This window comes from Mya arenaria, chromosome 8, assembly GCF_026914265.1.
Source record: "Mya arenaria isolate MELC-2E11 chromosome 8, ASM2691426v1".
NCBI classification, from domain to species: Eukaryota; Metazoa; Mollusca; class Bivalvia; order Myida; family Myidae; genus Mya; species Mya arenaria.
Window position 1 is genome coordinate 52,827,527 of NC_069129.1, and position 12,678 is coordinate 52,840,204.

The following is a 12,678-nucleotide window of genomic DNA, read 5'->3' on the forward strand; positions in this document are numbered from 1 at the left end:
AGGCTTTTCTCTGGGCACTCTGGTATCCTAAAAACACAAAACCACATTTTGCAATGAGAGTGAATTAGCATAAGTAAATATAAATCTCTTTAGAATTGCTGTTACATGAATACAATTTAAACTAATTAAGTATAATCCATCAAGAATGAGTCATTATGGCATGATCATTATTTATCATGAACATTCTCTCTCATATTTATTGATTGATACCTTTCAGGGAGAGTTATAACATACATATATAGATAATTTATGTATAAAATCATATAATCTATAAGATATTTGTGAATACATTTAATAAAAGGTAGAGCGATGTTGTTGAATAACATGCATATGTTTGTTTTACCACATATCAATGGCCTCATTTTTAGCTCGTCTGTTTTTCGAAGAAAAAAAGTCGAGTTATTGTGATAGCCTTGGCGTCGTCGGCGTCGTCTGCGTCTGCGTCTGCGTCTGCGTCGTCGTCGTCGTCCAAAAACTTTAACCTTACCTCATAACTCAAAAACCGTTCAACATTTTCACATTAAACTTGCTACACGTGTTCCTATTAACACTATGCATGTTTATAGCAGGTCATATAATTTTGCCTTTAATTAATATTGAGTTATCCCCCCTTTTCGACTTGGAATTTAAAAAACAGACGAGCGTTGGCACCCACTCCGCGGTGCTCTTGTTTCTGTTTCGTTTTTCTTTACATCACTAAAATCATAAAGGCGAGCAGCATCTAACTGCAAAATGTTGAGTGAATATTGCATTGTGAAAATGGTGTTGCATCATATGATCAAAATGTCTAGCAATGATTGGACATGGAATCGATTTCCAACACTAATAAAAACAAAGAAAACACATTCCAACATGGTATAATTAAGTTGTGTAAACTGATTCAGGCCAACATAACCATGTCAAACAATTTTGTAAACAAGATATACAAAATATTATGCAATTTCTTTCATAATTAATTGTATTTCAATTTACAAAGATAAAGAAATGAAAATCTACATGTGATCTAACATGTGGCAATGTGTATCCGGAGATATGATGGAAAAACAAGATTGTATGCATGCAGCATTTACCAAGTCACTGTCTTATTCATTATGTAAAGCCTCTACAAATGTATGAAGTTGTTGCACTTAATTATTGATGGAATGTTTACACTTCCTGAGTAAAGAACTTAGATGTAGCTTTTGAAAGAGTTAACAGGTCATCGATCATGCATTGCATTAATTTTGAATTTGTTCATGAAACTCATTGATATACAATAGATTTATAATAACTAACGTGTTAAACTGTCTTCGAAATAATTGTAGCCCCCCTGGTTGTATTCATTTTTTTAAATCTGAATCCTGTGTTACTAGTAACATTCAATCTTGGCTCTAACTGCTTTCCATGGAAAGCCAAATTTTGAATTTCTGTGTATGTCTACCCTCTTGAGCCCCAAGTACTGTACTCCTTACAAAAATCCTCCATACCATATGCGAAAGGAGAGTTTCAGCCTCTTCTCTCCCCAATGTATCTCACTGTACTAATCACTCAGTATGAAATTAATGATTTTACACATACATGTAAAAGAATGAAATTCAATTGGTACAATAACATTGATTCCTGTTATTATATTACAAACATGTTATTACAGAGAAACCCATGAAGTTTTCTTTTAAAAAACCCAGTTTCCGTAGTGATATCAATATCAGTTCTATAGCTCAAACCACATGTATGCCGCAAATATCTATTCATAGTTTAAATGGTTGAAAACCTCGCTCAATATAAATCTGAAAACAATTTTGTATAACCTTGAATATATATATATTAACTTCAACAACAAACAAGTGTTCTTTTCTGCTAAGTAAAAGAACTATAAAAACCATAAAAAAACCAGTAGCTGCCATGTTGTGGGAAGATAATTAGTATGATTACATTAGCATTGGTCTTCCTCTTTGATCCAAAGAGAGTTAAAAGACCTTAGGGAATGTTTTTAATGTTTGGTCTCCATCTTGTTTTTGGGTGCCTTAGGCTGCTGCAAAAAACATCAATATAATTAGTTTACTTGTGTAAAGCTCAAGGTTATATCTTATAAATATTATCCTACTCCAGCGGTCAGATAGAAATCATTCACACTGCAAAAAAAAGGATATAAAATCCATATTGCAATACAATTAAGTATTGATGTTGCATCCTGTACAGTGCTGTGAATATTTTTGTTTAAAACTCCTAATGATTTGCCACACTTTATTTCATGTTAAAAATACCCCGTTAAAAGTGCATTTAACAAATCATGAAGAGTCCATTTAAGTTTCTCTAATGATATGTTTGAAAGGCCTTGAGAATAAATTATGCTAAATTACATTTGGAGATACATAATTCGTCACCTAAGAGCAAGAACTCAATAAGTTCATATATAAAAAGAAGCAGATATTGAGTTTTTGCAGTAATAAGGTGACGATATAATATACTAATGCACTGAGCAGTGACTTTTTTACAATTTAGTTTATAAGTCTGCATGGGAACAGCTGTCTAATGGTTCAGGTTGCAATGCTGTAACATTTTTAAGTTCTTTCACATAATGAACTAGTAATTATTAAAATAATGAATTATAGTGCATCTGCACTTTTGATAACTATTATGATATGGTTAATTGGCATCATTTTCCTCGGAAAATAAACACATAGCAGTAATTTTGTTATATAAATGACTGAAAACCTGCAACTGGAAGTTAGATAAATGAGAGTATTTATTGATTAACGATTTCTATCCCATCTGCTTTGTCATTTTTTCTTGCAAAGCTTCAGGCCTTTATTCTTTGATCAGCCAACAGGGAAGGCAATGAATCTAGGAGAATCAATATTTATTTACTGTTGCTAATGAGCACTACAGATACCAGACAACTCTGGAACGTTTGAAAAATTAAAACTTAGGACTAGCTCCCTTTCATTGGAAAACTGTAGAAATATCATGAACATGTCATTTCAAATGATGATGTTGTTTAGCTTATTAGCATGTCTGTGAATAAAAAAGTTGAGGTATTGGCATATAGCCTTGGTGATGTTGTTAGCAGTCTGTTGTAGGCATTGTTGTGCAACAACTTTAACTTCGGCCAGTAAATAATAACTCCTAAAACATCGTAGATATTCGTATTAAAACTTGGTAAAGCAGTTGCCTGTGAAAGACATAATGTCAAACAAGGCCCATAACTTAGGCTCAATTAACTGTCAAGGTGTAACGCCTCTTGTTCAACTGAAAAAAAATAGTAGGCTTTTGGTCTGCTTGGCACCATTGCTAATCCAAGGTTAACACATTTTCTACACAGGAAATGAACAATAAGAGTAAGATAGTAGCTGCTTCCTTAGTCAAACTGAAATTTTTTCTAAGACTCGAACAAATCAAACAAATGAACAAAAGAAATTATTAAAGGGAGTAAAAAAACTACAAAGTTCCAAAATATTTGATTATGAATTCCATCGGAACTATAAGATTTAAATTCAAGTTCTAATATCATATCAACAGCTACATTTTATTACCAAGGAAACTGTTACTTTATTTAAATATTTTATTATCACAAAGTAAACCATTGCCTTTAATTCAAAACATCAGTTGTAACAATTTCTTTCATCAAACAAAACGATATAACATTACTAAAGGTATGTCAGACTGCAACATTTATTTCCTAATTTGTGAGATTCTCGAAATGTGCTTAATTACACATTTGGCATCGGCTTCCTCTTTTTGTAATTTCAGTGTTGGCAGTGAAAGTGGTAAGTTATTGTAGATACACAAAGTAAGTGGGTTATTATAAATGCTGCAACTGCAAGTCTGTTTCATGCACTTTTGCCAAGATACTGCCAATATGTTTCCCATAATTATCTTTATTTTTATGCACTTTCTTTTATTGTTGCAGGCTCTCAGTATGAGAAGTTGGCACGACAGATAGCCTTGGAAAGGTTTGTACTCTACAAAATCTGTTTCATTGTCAATAAATTGTTTCTTGTTAATACTTTGTTGTACTTTTATCATAAAACTGTTCTTTGTACATAATTAGAAATGTTTTGTATGCACGTAATGGTATTTACTATGCATAAAAGACGCATAATATACAAGGGCAGTAATGTCAGGGGCGTCCAGGTTTCCTGGTTCATTGCTTAGTGTGAAAAATGCCAACTGCCAAAGTATAGTGACAGTTCTAAATTTATCAGAGAGTGACAAGGTACTCAAAATGACCCTTCTTATACGTGTTATAGTACACATACATGTACATGGATTAGGAAAAGCAATCGACGCCTTTTATTGTTATTTTAGTGTGCCATCCGTTAGCTTTACTAGATTTGGGATGAACCTGGGTTCCAAAAATGTACAGAATGATCGAACCAGTAAGCATTCTCTTTAATGTGACAATTCATCTACAAAACCGTCAATTTGCATTTGGAAAACAATAACAATTAATACCTTTCATTGACCAAAGCAAGGTATTGGGTGAGACTTGCGAAGGGTATTTAATCGTAGATTTTGAAGAGTAAAGTGCATTGAGTGAGTCGGTAAGCCTGGTAAGAACATGCATTTTTCACGAGATATTTTAATACAGACAGATTTTCATCTTGACCAATTGTCATTGTAAACAAGGAATTGCTCTTCATTCGCTGCACAAGGTCATTTCTAAAAAAATTCATTGAAACATATGGAAAACAATGTTTATTCTCACCGAATTGATGACAATTTTTACCCGAAACAATGAACCAGGAAACCTGGATGCACCTGACATTACTGCCCTTGATATAGGTTGATGTTATTTTTTTTCTCTTTTTAATGCATAATCATGTTTATTTGACTTTAATGATCAAAACAAATAAAGCATATTAGTTACACAAAATCTTTGCATGCGATAACAATGCTCTCGTTATCCAAGCTTATTAAAAGAACGAGGAGGTCTATTACACAAACCATACTGTGGTCATCACTTGGATATGGTGTTGTCAGTTTTACATGTAGATCACTTATAATTAAATCTTGGTTGTCTGGTTAGCGCACTCGCTTTTCACTAAGGCAACCCGGGTTTGATTCCCGGCCTATGAGCATGTGAGTTTGGTTAGTGGTCACCAAGCCGTACGAGTTGGTTTTCTCTGGGTACTCCGGTTTCCCCTACAAGACCAGACCACTCTCCTAATCAAAATCATGCCAATGAGAGTGACTTAATATAAGTTAGCCTATCAATCATTGTAAATCAAATAATGTTTAAACTAACTAAATCTTGGATAACTCGGTTATTGTATTTTCTTTTTCCAGGTTGGATACTGCACCAATTATAGACATTGTCAGACTGGTTGCTCCAGATGTTGCTGTATTTTTGACTGGTTTAATAGTGTACATAATTTGTGTAAAACTCTTACCAGCCGAGAAAAAACAGTCTGAACAAGAACTTCCCATCATCGTAAGATCTCAACAAAAACGTAAAGTCAATACTGTCGTAGAATTTATTGGGGAGTCAGTTTTAGTGTTACTTTTGGTGGCTAGTGGTGTTATCGCTCCAAGTGTCTTATCTTCTGTCTACTTCCTGTCGTTCCTCTTTTTGGCGACCATATGGGCACTGTACGGGCATCTCGGGCGGAAGTTTCGTGTGTTCCGTGTGATTCTGCTTGTCTACAGCGCGGCCCACATTCTTGTGTTACACCTTTACCAGTTCCAGTTCTTCCAGGAGGCCATACATCCAGATGACTTTATTGCCAGGTATGAGGGAAAATACATCTACAAGGCTTGATAAAATGAAAAAATAAACCAAATGTACAAATATTCAAACTTCTTTTTTTCAATATAAGCGTGCTTGCCCTAAAATTGCTCAGGGGTTCTTTTCCTGGGCTAACTGACAGATTCTAGGCTTTTAATAATGCTTTTACTGATTAAAAACATCTAATTTCTCTGTAAGCTGAACTATTAGTCAGCAATTTTGTTGACTTCAAACCTGTACCATAAAATACTTCTTATAGGTTACACACCACCAATTTTACCAACACTTTTGCGCAAAATTTGTTATTCTAAAGGGCTGTCTGTAAGGACAAAATATGATGGTATTTGTTATATAAAATCATAAAAAACATGTTGATACCTAAAAACCTGCATATTTCTTTAATTATGCTGTGTTGCAAAAAACAGTAACTTTTCATTAAAAACGTCTTGCTCAGACTAAGAATCATACAGGGGATGTAATGTGAACTGTATGGATGGATGAATAGTGAGTGCTTACCATATAACCTTGTATATTATATTTCCCATATTCTAGGTTGGTTGGTCTAACAGCAGTTGTCTATACTGACTGTTCCAAACCATACACCATCTTCTTTTACGATGATTCCAAGTGGCAGAACTTTGTCAACCCTGGAATCTTGCTGGGACTCTATTATGTTCTTGCATTTGAGGTCCGACATGCTTGCCATGCCAAGGTAAATATTGGGATGTGATTGTGCCATAAAGGGCCGATTGTTCAGAACTATTTTAAAGTTAACCAACATTGTTAACATCATTATTATTAACTTTGAGGTCCTGTCACTACTGTGTAAGTTGCATCGACACAATTGTGATTGGCAATTCTTACATATATTGAAACTGATATAAAACTGTTTCAGCTGTGTTTGTTTAATATTTCAATATATCTGGGCATTATATAAGAGTTCACCTTAAAAAGTTAACACTGGTGCCATTAACAAAGTTGTTGACTTTGACCAAGTTCTGAATGATCGGCCCATAATATTAGGGTGAGAGTGAAACTATATTTAACTGAACAAGTCAGTTTATACGTGTTTGAAGTTGTTCATTATTGTCTTTGGCTTGATGTGTTTTGTTAACAATACATTGTATGTCAACATTGGGCCAGTTATTTAGAACTTTGGTCAAGTTAACAACATTGTTTACGTTAACTTGTTAACATTCAGATATTTTCTATACTGACCACAGTTTTGTGGAGACATTTTATGATCTGCAGTACTTCGTCCAAATTTATATCAGCAGTTAAATAAAGTATTAATTAAGAAAAATATTTTTCCTTTAGCACCTTAGGGAATTTCAACTTTGCTAAATTTCATAAATTTCTGTACAATTGGCCCATGTTGGTGAATGAAATTGCTTTGACATGTTGTTTGAATTTTACTGTACTTAGTTATACTGTTAGTGTACATCATCTATGTCATTGAAATCGCATTTGGGTGCACTAAATATACATTTGTAATTCATAGACATTTGCACACAAAATATATATGAAATGGGTAATGACTGGATTTGGTTTACTATCATTATAGCCATTTTTTATGACAATTAGAATTTTATTTGATGTTTCAAGTACATGAATAACTTAACAAAAATATTAACTGTTTGCAAGAGTACCAATGAATAAAATTTTAGTAGTATGAATTCATGTATGTAAAATGAAGAAAAAATCAAGAGTCACATGTATTTTAAATGTATTGTGCTTTTCTTGCATATTTTGTTATAAAACAGAGAATTAGCTGCTCTTCCATTTTCTAGCTTAATTAATTTCTTTGTACACTTGATGTATTCAATTTTCTCTTACAAAATTATTAAGTAATTACATGAACTAATGCATTGCTTTTTACAAAGCTTTTTTGCTATGTTATTATATCAAATGTGTTAGATTCAATTACCTATCATTTAACCAATGTTAGTATTTTTGTGTTGCCTCCGAAGCTAGGTGACACATAGCAAAGGCTTAGTGCACGAAGGACTTAACTCAATGTAATGTAAGGAGTGCCCGTCGATTGATGAGCCCAAGTTATGGATAACTTCATTTTTGCTGAGTCATAGACTTCTGCATCAGCGATCAATAAATTTTGAATGACTTGCTGTAGAGTCATTAAACTTGGTATGTGCACAGTTGATGACCACTACCTATTTCAGGGCCAGTAAGTTCAAGGTCAAGGTCATGGTTACTTATTTTAAGAAAATGCCTTTAATGTGTTCCGGACATGTGACACATTCAATTTCGCGTGTGAAAATGCTTCCTTTAGCTTGGGATATACAGCACTGAAGGGGAACATTTATAACCTACTTCTTTACTTTTAACTGACCTTTAAAACATATCAATAAATGGCTATGGTTGAATAAAAAATATATTACTTTTAAATTATTATTAACTTACGATAAATTACTTTTAATATAATAACTTTTATAACTATATGAATAAAGATTTTGGCTAAAAAGGAAGGTATCATTAACTGCTATTTTGTCATAAGATGGTCTTAAATGGATTTAGGAATGGTGTAGCTAATCCGATTGCTTGATATAAATAACAGACCTAAACAGTGAATGGGGTCAATGATGTATTACCATAAGATAATGACTTAAGTTGCATATTGGATACACCCCTGGGTTAGAATTTAAAACAACAATTGGCTCAATTTTTTACTGGTTCTTGTGGTCTTAAATTAGCGATATTTAATTCTTTACCAAAAACGCGAACAATTTCTTAAACCAAACTTATGATGGACTAACACAATGTGAATTGTAATAGTACCCAAGACAGGCTTTTTCATCAAACCAAATTTCAAAACATTAAGCTTTAAGCAGTTGTAATAGTACTCTTTGCAAATGAACTTTGCATTTCAAGTTTTTATACCCCCACAAACGAAGTTTGAGGGGGTATATAGGAGTGAGCTTGTCGGTCGGTCCGTCGGTCCGTCGGTCGGTCTGTCTGTCGGTCGGTCTGTCGGTTTTTATGGATTCCGAATGATAACTCATGAAAGGCTAGACAGATTTGAACAATTTTTGGTACACAGGTGTAACATCAGAAGATACAGGTCTAGTTCGATATTGGGGCTGGTGGGGCCAAGGTCAAGGTCACTGTTACTAAAAATAGAAAAATAGTTTCCGGACGATAACTCATGAAAGGCTAGACAGATTTGAACAATTTTTGGTACACAGGTGTAACATCAGAAGATACAGGTCAAGTTCGATATTGGGGCTGGTGGGGCCAAGGTCAAGGTCATTGTTACTAAAAATAGAGAAACGGTTTCCGAACGATAACTCCTGAAAGGCTTGACAGATTTGAACAATCTTTGGTACACATGTGTAACATCAGAAGATACAGGTCAAGTTCGATATTGGGGCTGGTGGGGTCAAGGTCATTGTTACTAAAAACAGAGAAACGGTTTCCGAACGATAACTCCTGAAAGGCTTGACAGATTTGAACAATTTTTGTCACACAGGGGTAACATCAGAAGATACAGGTCAAGTTCGATATTGGGGCTGGTGTGGCCAAGGTCAAGGTCACTGTTACTAAAAATAGAAAAACGGTTTCCGGACGATAACTCATGAAAGGCTAGACAGATTTGAACAATTTTTGGTACACAGGTGTAACATCAGAAGATACAGTTTGGTACACAGGTGTAACATCAGAAGATATAGGTCAAGTTCGATATTGGGGCTGGTGGGGCCAAGGTCAAGGTCACTGTTACTAAAAATAGAAAATCGGTTTCTGGACGATAACTCATGAAAGGCTTGACAGATTTGAACAATTTTTGGTACACAGGTGTAACATCAGAAGATACAGGTCAAGTTCGATATTGGGGCTGGTGGGGCCAAAGTCAAGGTGACTGTTACTAAAAATAGAAAAACAGTTTCCGGACGATAAATCATGAAAGGCTTAACAGATTTGAACAATTTTTGGTACACAGGTGTAACATCAGAAGATACAGGTCAAGTTCGATATTGGGGCTGGTGGGGCCAAGGTCAAGGTCACTGTTACTAAAAATAGAAAAACGGTTTCCAGACGATAACTCATGAAAGGCTAGACAGATTTGAAAATTTTTTGGTACACAGGTGTAACATCAGAAGATACAGGTCAAGTTCGATATTGGGGCTGGTGTGGCCAAGGTCAAGGTCACTGTTACTATAAATAGAAAATCGGTTTCTGGACAATAACTCATGAAAGGCTAGTTTTTCTTGTCAGCAGTGTAACTTCTAAATTACTCAACAGATTTAAATAAAACAATACATACATGATAAAAGGAGATGCAGTGTGCAGTAACCTTGGAGTTATGGCCTCTTTTCAAAGGAATGGTTTGCCATTCCTGTGTCTAGGCGGCATTTGGGGGTATTCGTCACTCCTGTGACAGCTCTAGTTGAAGTATGTAATGACCGTGGCTTTAACTCCCACCAATTGAACCTCAAATTAAGTGCAACATCCATGGCCTGCCAAATTACTTCACCGATGTGGTCAATGATATGGCATATTCTTTTGATAATTATGTGGAATTTACTACACCAGAGCCAGATTTAAGTTATACCCTTGCAAGAACCTCTCAATGTCAAATTAAACTCCCTCAAGAGGTAAAACCATTTGCTATTTGCAACCAGAAGTATGTTAAACAAAAGGTCAATCCAGGGTTGAATTGTAAAGCAAAGTGCCTTTAATATGTTAAAATGCAGAATCTACTTTGATTATTATTCATGCTTAGTGTGTATCTTTTGGTGAATGTTTTGTACATGCTTTCACAATCCTGCATGCATGGATGTGTTGTAGAAGGCATTTCCAGTTGACGCGAATGACTCAGCATTTCTGGACGCAAAACGTCAACGTCGTCGGCGACAAACGAGTTCCGAGCGTCAGGTAGACGGAAAACTGGACATGAGCCAAAAGGAGGTTTGGTGGAATATGATTGGTCGAAAATTATTGTAATTTTGTTGTGGCGTAACTTACAACACTGTTTTAGAACAGAAATGCCATTCGGCTTAGAAACATTAACACTACGCAGTCACGGTGTTTTGTTTGCCTATTTAATGTGCACAGCTTCATTTTGTTTTTTTAGTTTTGTTTAAATAAGCATTTTTGGATTTAATTGGAGTTTTTTGAATTATTTGTGATTCACGAGTGATAGAATTCTTGTTTAATTGTTTAGACTTCAGAAAAAAATGTTCAATTTTAAAAACATGAACTTTTTTATCTTAATTTTTAAGATTTTAGATTAATTCAATTTTGGCTGTTTATTCTTTTATAGCTAGAAAATAAAAAATTTCGCTAAACTATGGGCATGCTTTGAACAAAGCCTTTGCTGAAATTTAAATGGGCTTTTTAAAAATATTTCCATAGACATAGAAGTGTTGAAGTAATTTAAGCATAAAAAACTAGCATTCTTATTTTATTAATGTATATTCAACATGAAGATTATATGAACATTATAATTATGCTATTTGTTAGTAACTATTAGTATTACACTGTGTATTATACTAAGAATAATAAATTATAATTACGTAAATGAGCTGAAACACTTGCATATATTTATTTATTGCATGTAGAAATATCTAAGACTGTAATTTTATATAAATGTTATCATTTATGTAGGTTGCTAGAGACAATAGCTTGTAAGATGTTTAACAAAAGGTAAAGATACTATATGACTGCTGATCTGCTGATGCATCATGTATTTTAGAGAGCTTCTGTTATATTCCACCTAACCTTACTTTGTTTGTAGAACAGTTTACCAATTTAATTGTCTTATCAAGCTGCACTCTCACAGATTTACCGTTTTGATAACTTTTTAATTTTTTGTCTTGGAATGAGCCAATTTATGCGTAAATATCTGCAAACCAGTGATATAAGACATCTGACAAAAGGTCAGACCGCAGATTATCATATTTCTGTTAAAAAAATTAATGTTATATGACTAAAAGCAACACTAACGGTTTAAGAAAAATGCATAAAGCATCAATTTGTGAACTTGAATATGAAAATCTGCGATCTGATTTTTAGTTAGCAGTCCTATATCACTCAGGTTTCCATGCATTTCCGCATAAATTATCTCGTTCCAAAAAAAAAACAATAAAAAATTTGTCAAATCGTTAAATCTGTGAGAGTGCAGCTTAAGTAAGGAAACTGTACCAATGTTAATGATGACATCATGTTCATGTACCAGCTTCTTCCTGTTCTTGTCAATGGAAAGGTGCTTACTTTCTTGCAGTGCAATAGTGAATTGGTAAAGCAATGCTGGTTGTAAATCATTCTCATTCTTTTGACTGTCTTACCAATGCCATGTGATGTCTAAATAATGCTATTATCAAAACAATTGGCTTGCTGCTTAGAACTGGAATGCGTACATAACTAATGCTTGTACTCAAATTCTGTAATAATAATTCAGTTGTAAAGCTTGATAATATGTTCAAAGTTAAGTCATCTGTCATTTAAGGCCAATAAATTAGTTGCTAGATTTTCATCTATTTTTTTTATTAAATTGGGGCAGGGGTGATTTTTTTTTCTTCGATGACTGTTTTAACGTTGAATATATGTCCATGCCCCTTCTTATTGCTTAATGGACCATATACATGTGTTTCTAGACAAACCAGGAACACCATTGTAACAATTCTCCTTTTTTAAAAGTGAATGTTGTTCATCGATACCAAAGGTGCAAATAAACGCCATTCACAGACAGTATTGGACTGATATTCAAATACAGACCCCAGTTCAATTTTTTTATACAAGTCAATAAAATTTAAGGGGCAGTGAAAAAAGAGGGGGTGGACAGGGATGAAAATCTAGCAATTGATTTAGTCGCCTTACACTGGATTTTGATTTTGATTTATGTTTTAACATTGTTAGTTAAACTAATTTGCTTGCCTGCAGTTTTCTAATATTTGCATGTCTTTTTAACACTGGTGGTGGTTGTTATGATTGTTGTCGTAGTTCTTTCAACGTAA

General features: G+C 34.0%; 1 protein-coding gene across 5 annotated transcripts in view; it reads left to right on the forward strand.

The window, feature by feature from the left end:
• The window catches only part of LOC128244766 (piezo-type mechanosensitive ion channel component 1-like), a 102,372-nt gene that overhangs the window by 15,963 nt on the left and 73,731 nt on the right, over positions 1 to 12,678 (forward strand). For 3 of the 5 annotated variants that reach the window (XM_052962831.1, XM_052962829.1, XM_052962830.1), the window contains exons 5-8: positions 3,890 to 3,932; positions 5,269 to 5,709; positions 6,260 to 6,419; positions 10,511 to 10,630. In XM_052962831.1, coding sequence (XP_052818791.1) covers positions 3,890 to 3,932; positions 5,269 to 5,709; positions 6,260 to 6,419; positions 10,511 to 10,630 — 764 coding nt within the window. The remainder of the gene's footprint in view (positions 1 to 3,889; positions 3,933 to 5,268; positions 5,710 to 6,259; positions 6,420 to 10,510; positions 10,631 to 12,678) is intronic. The other 2 variants (XM_052962832.1, XM_052962833.1) reach the window with 2 other exon arrangements.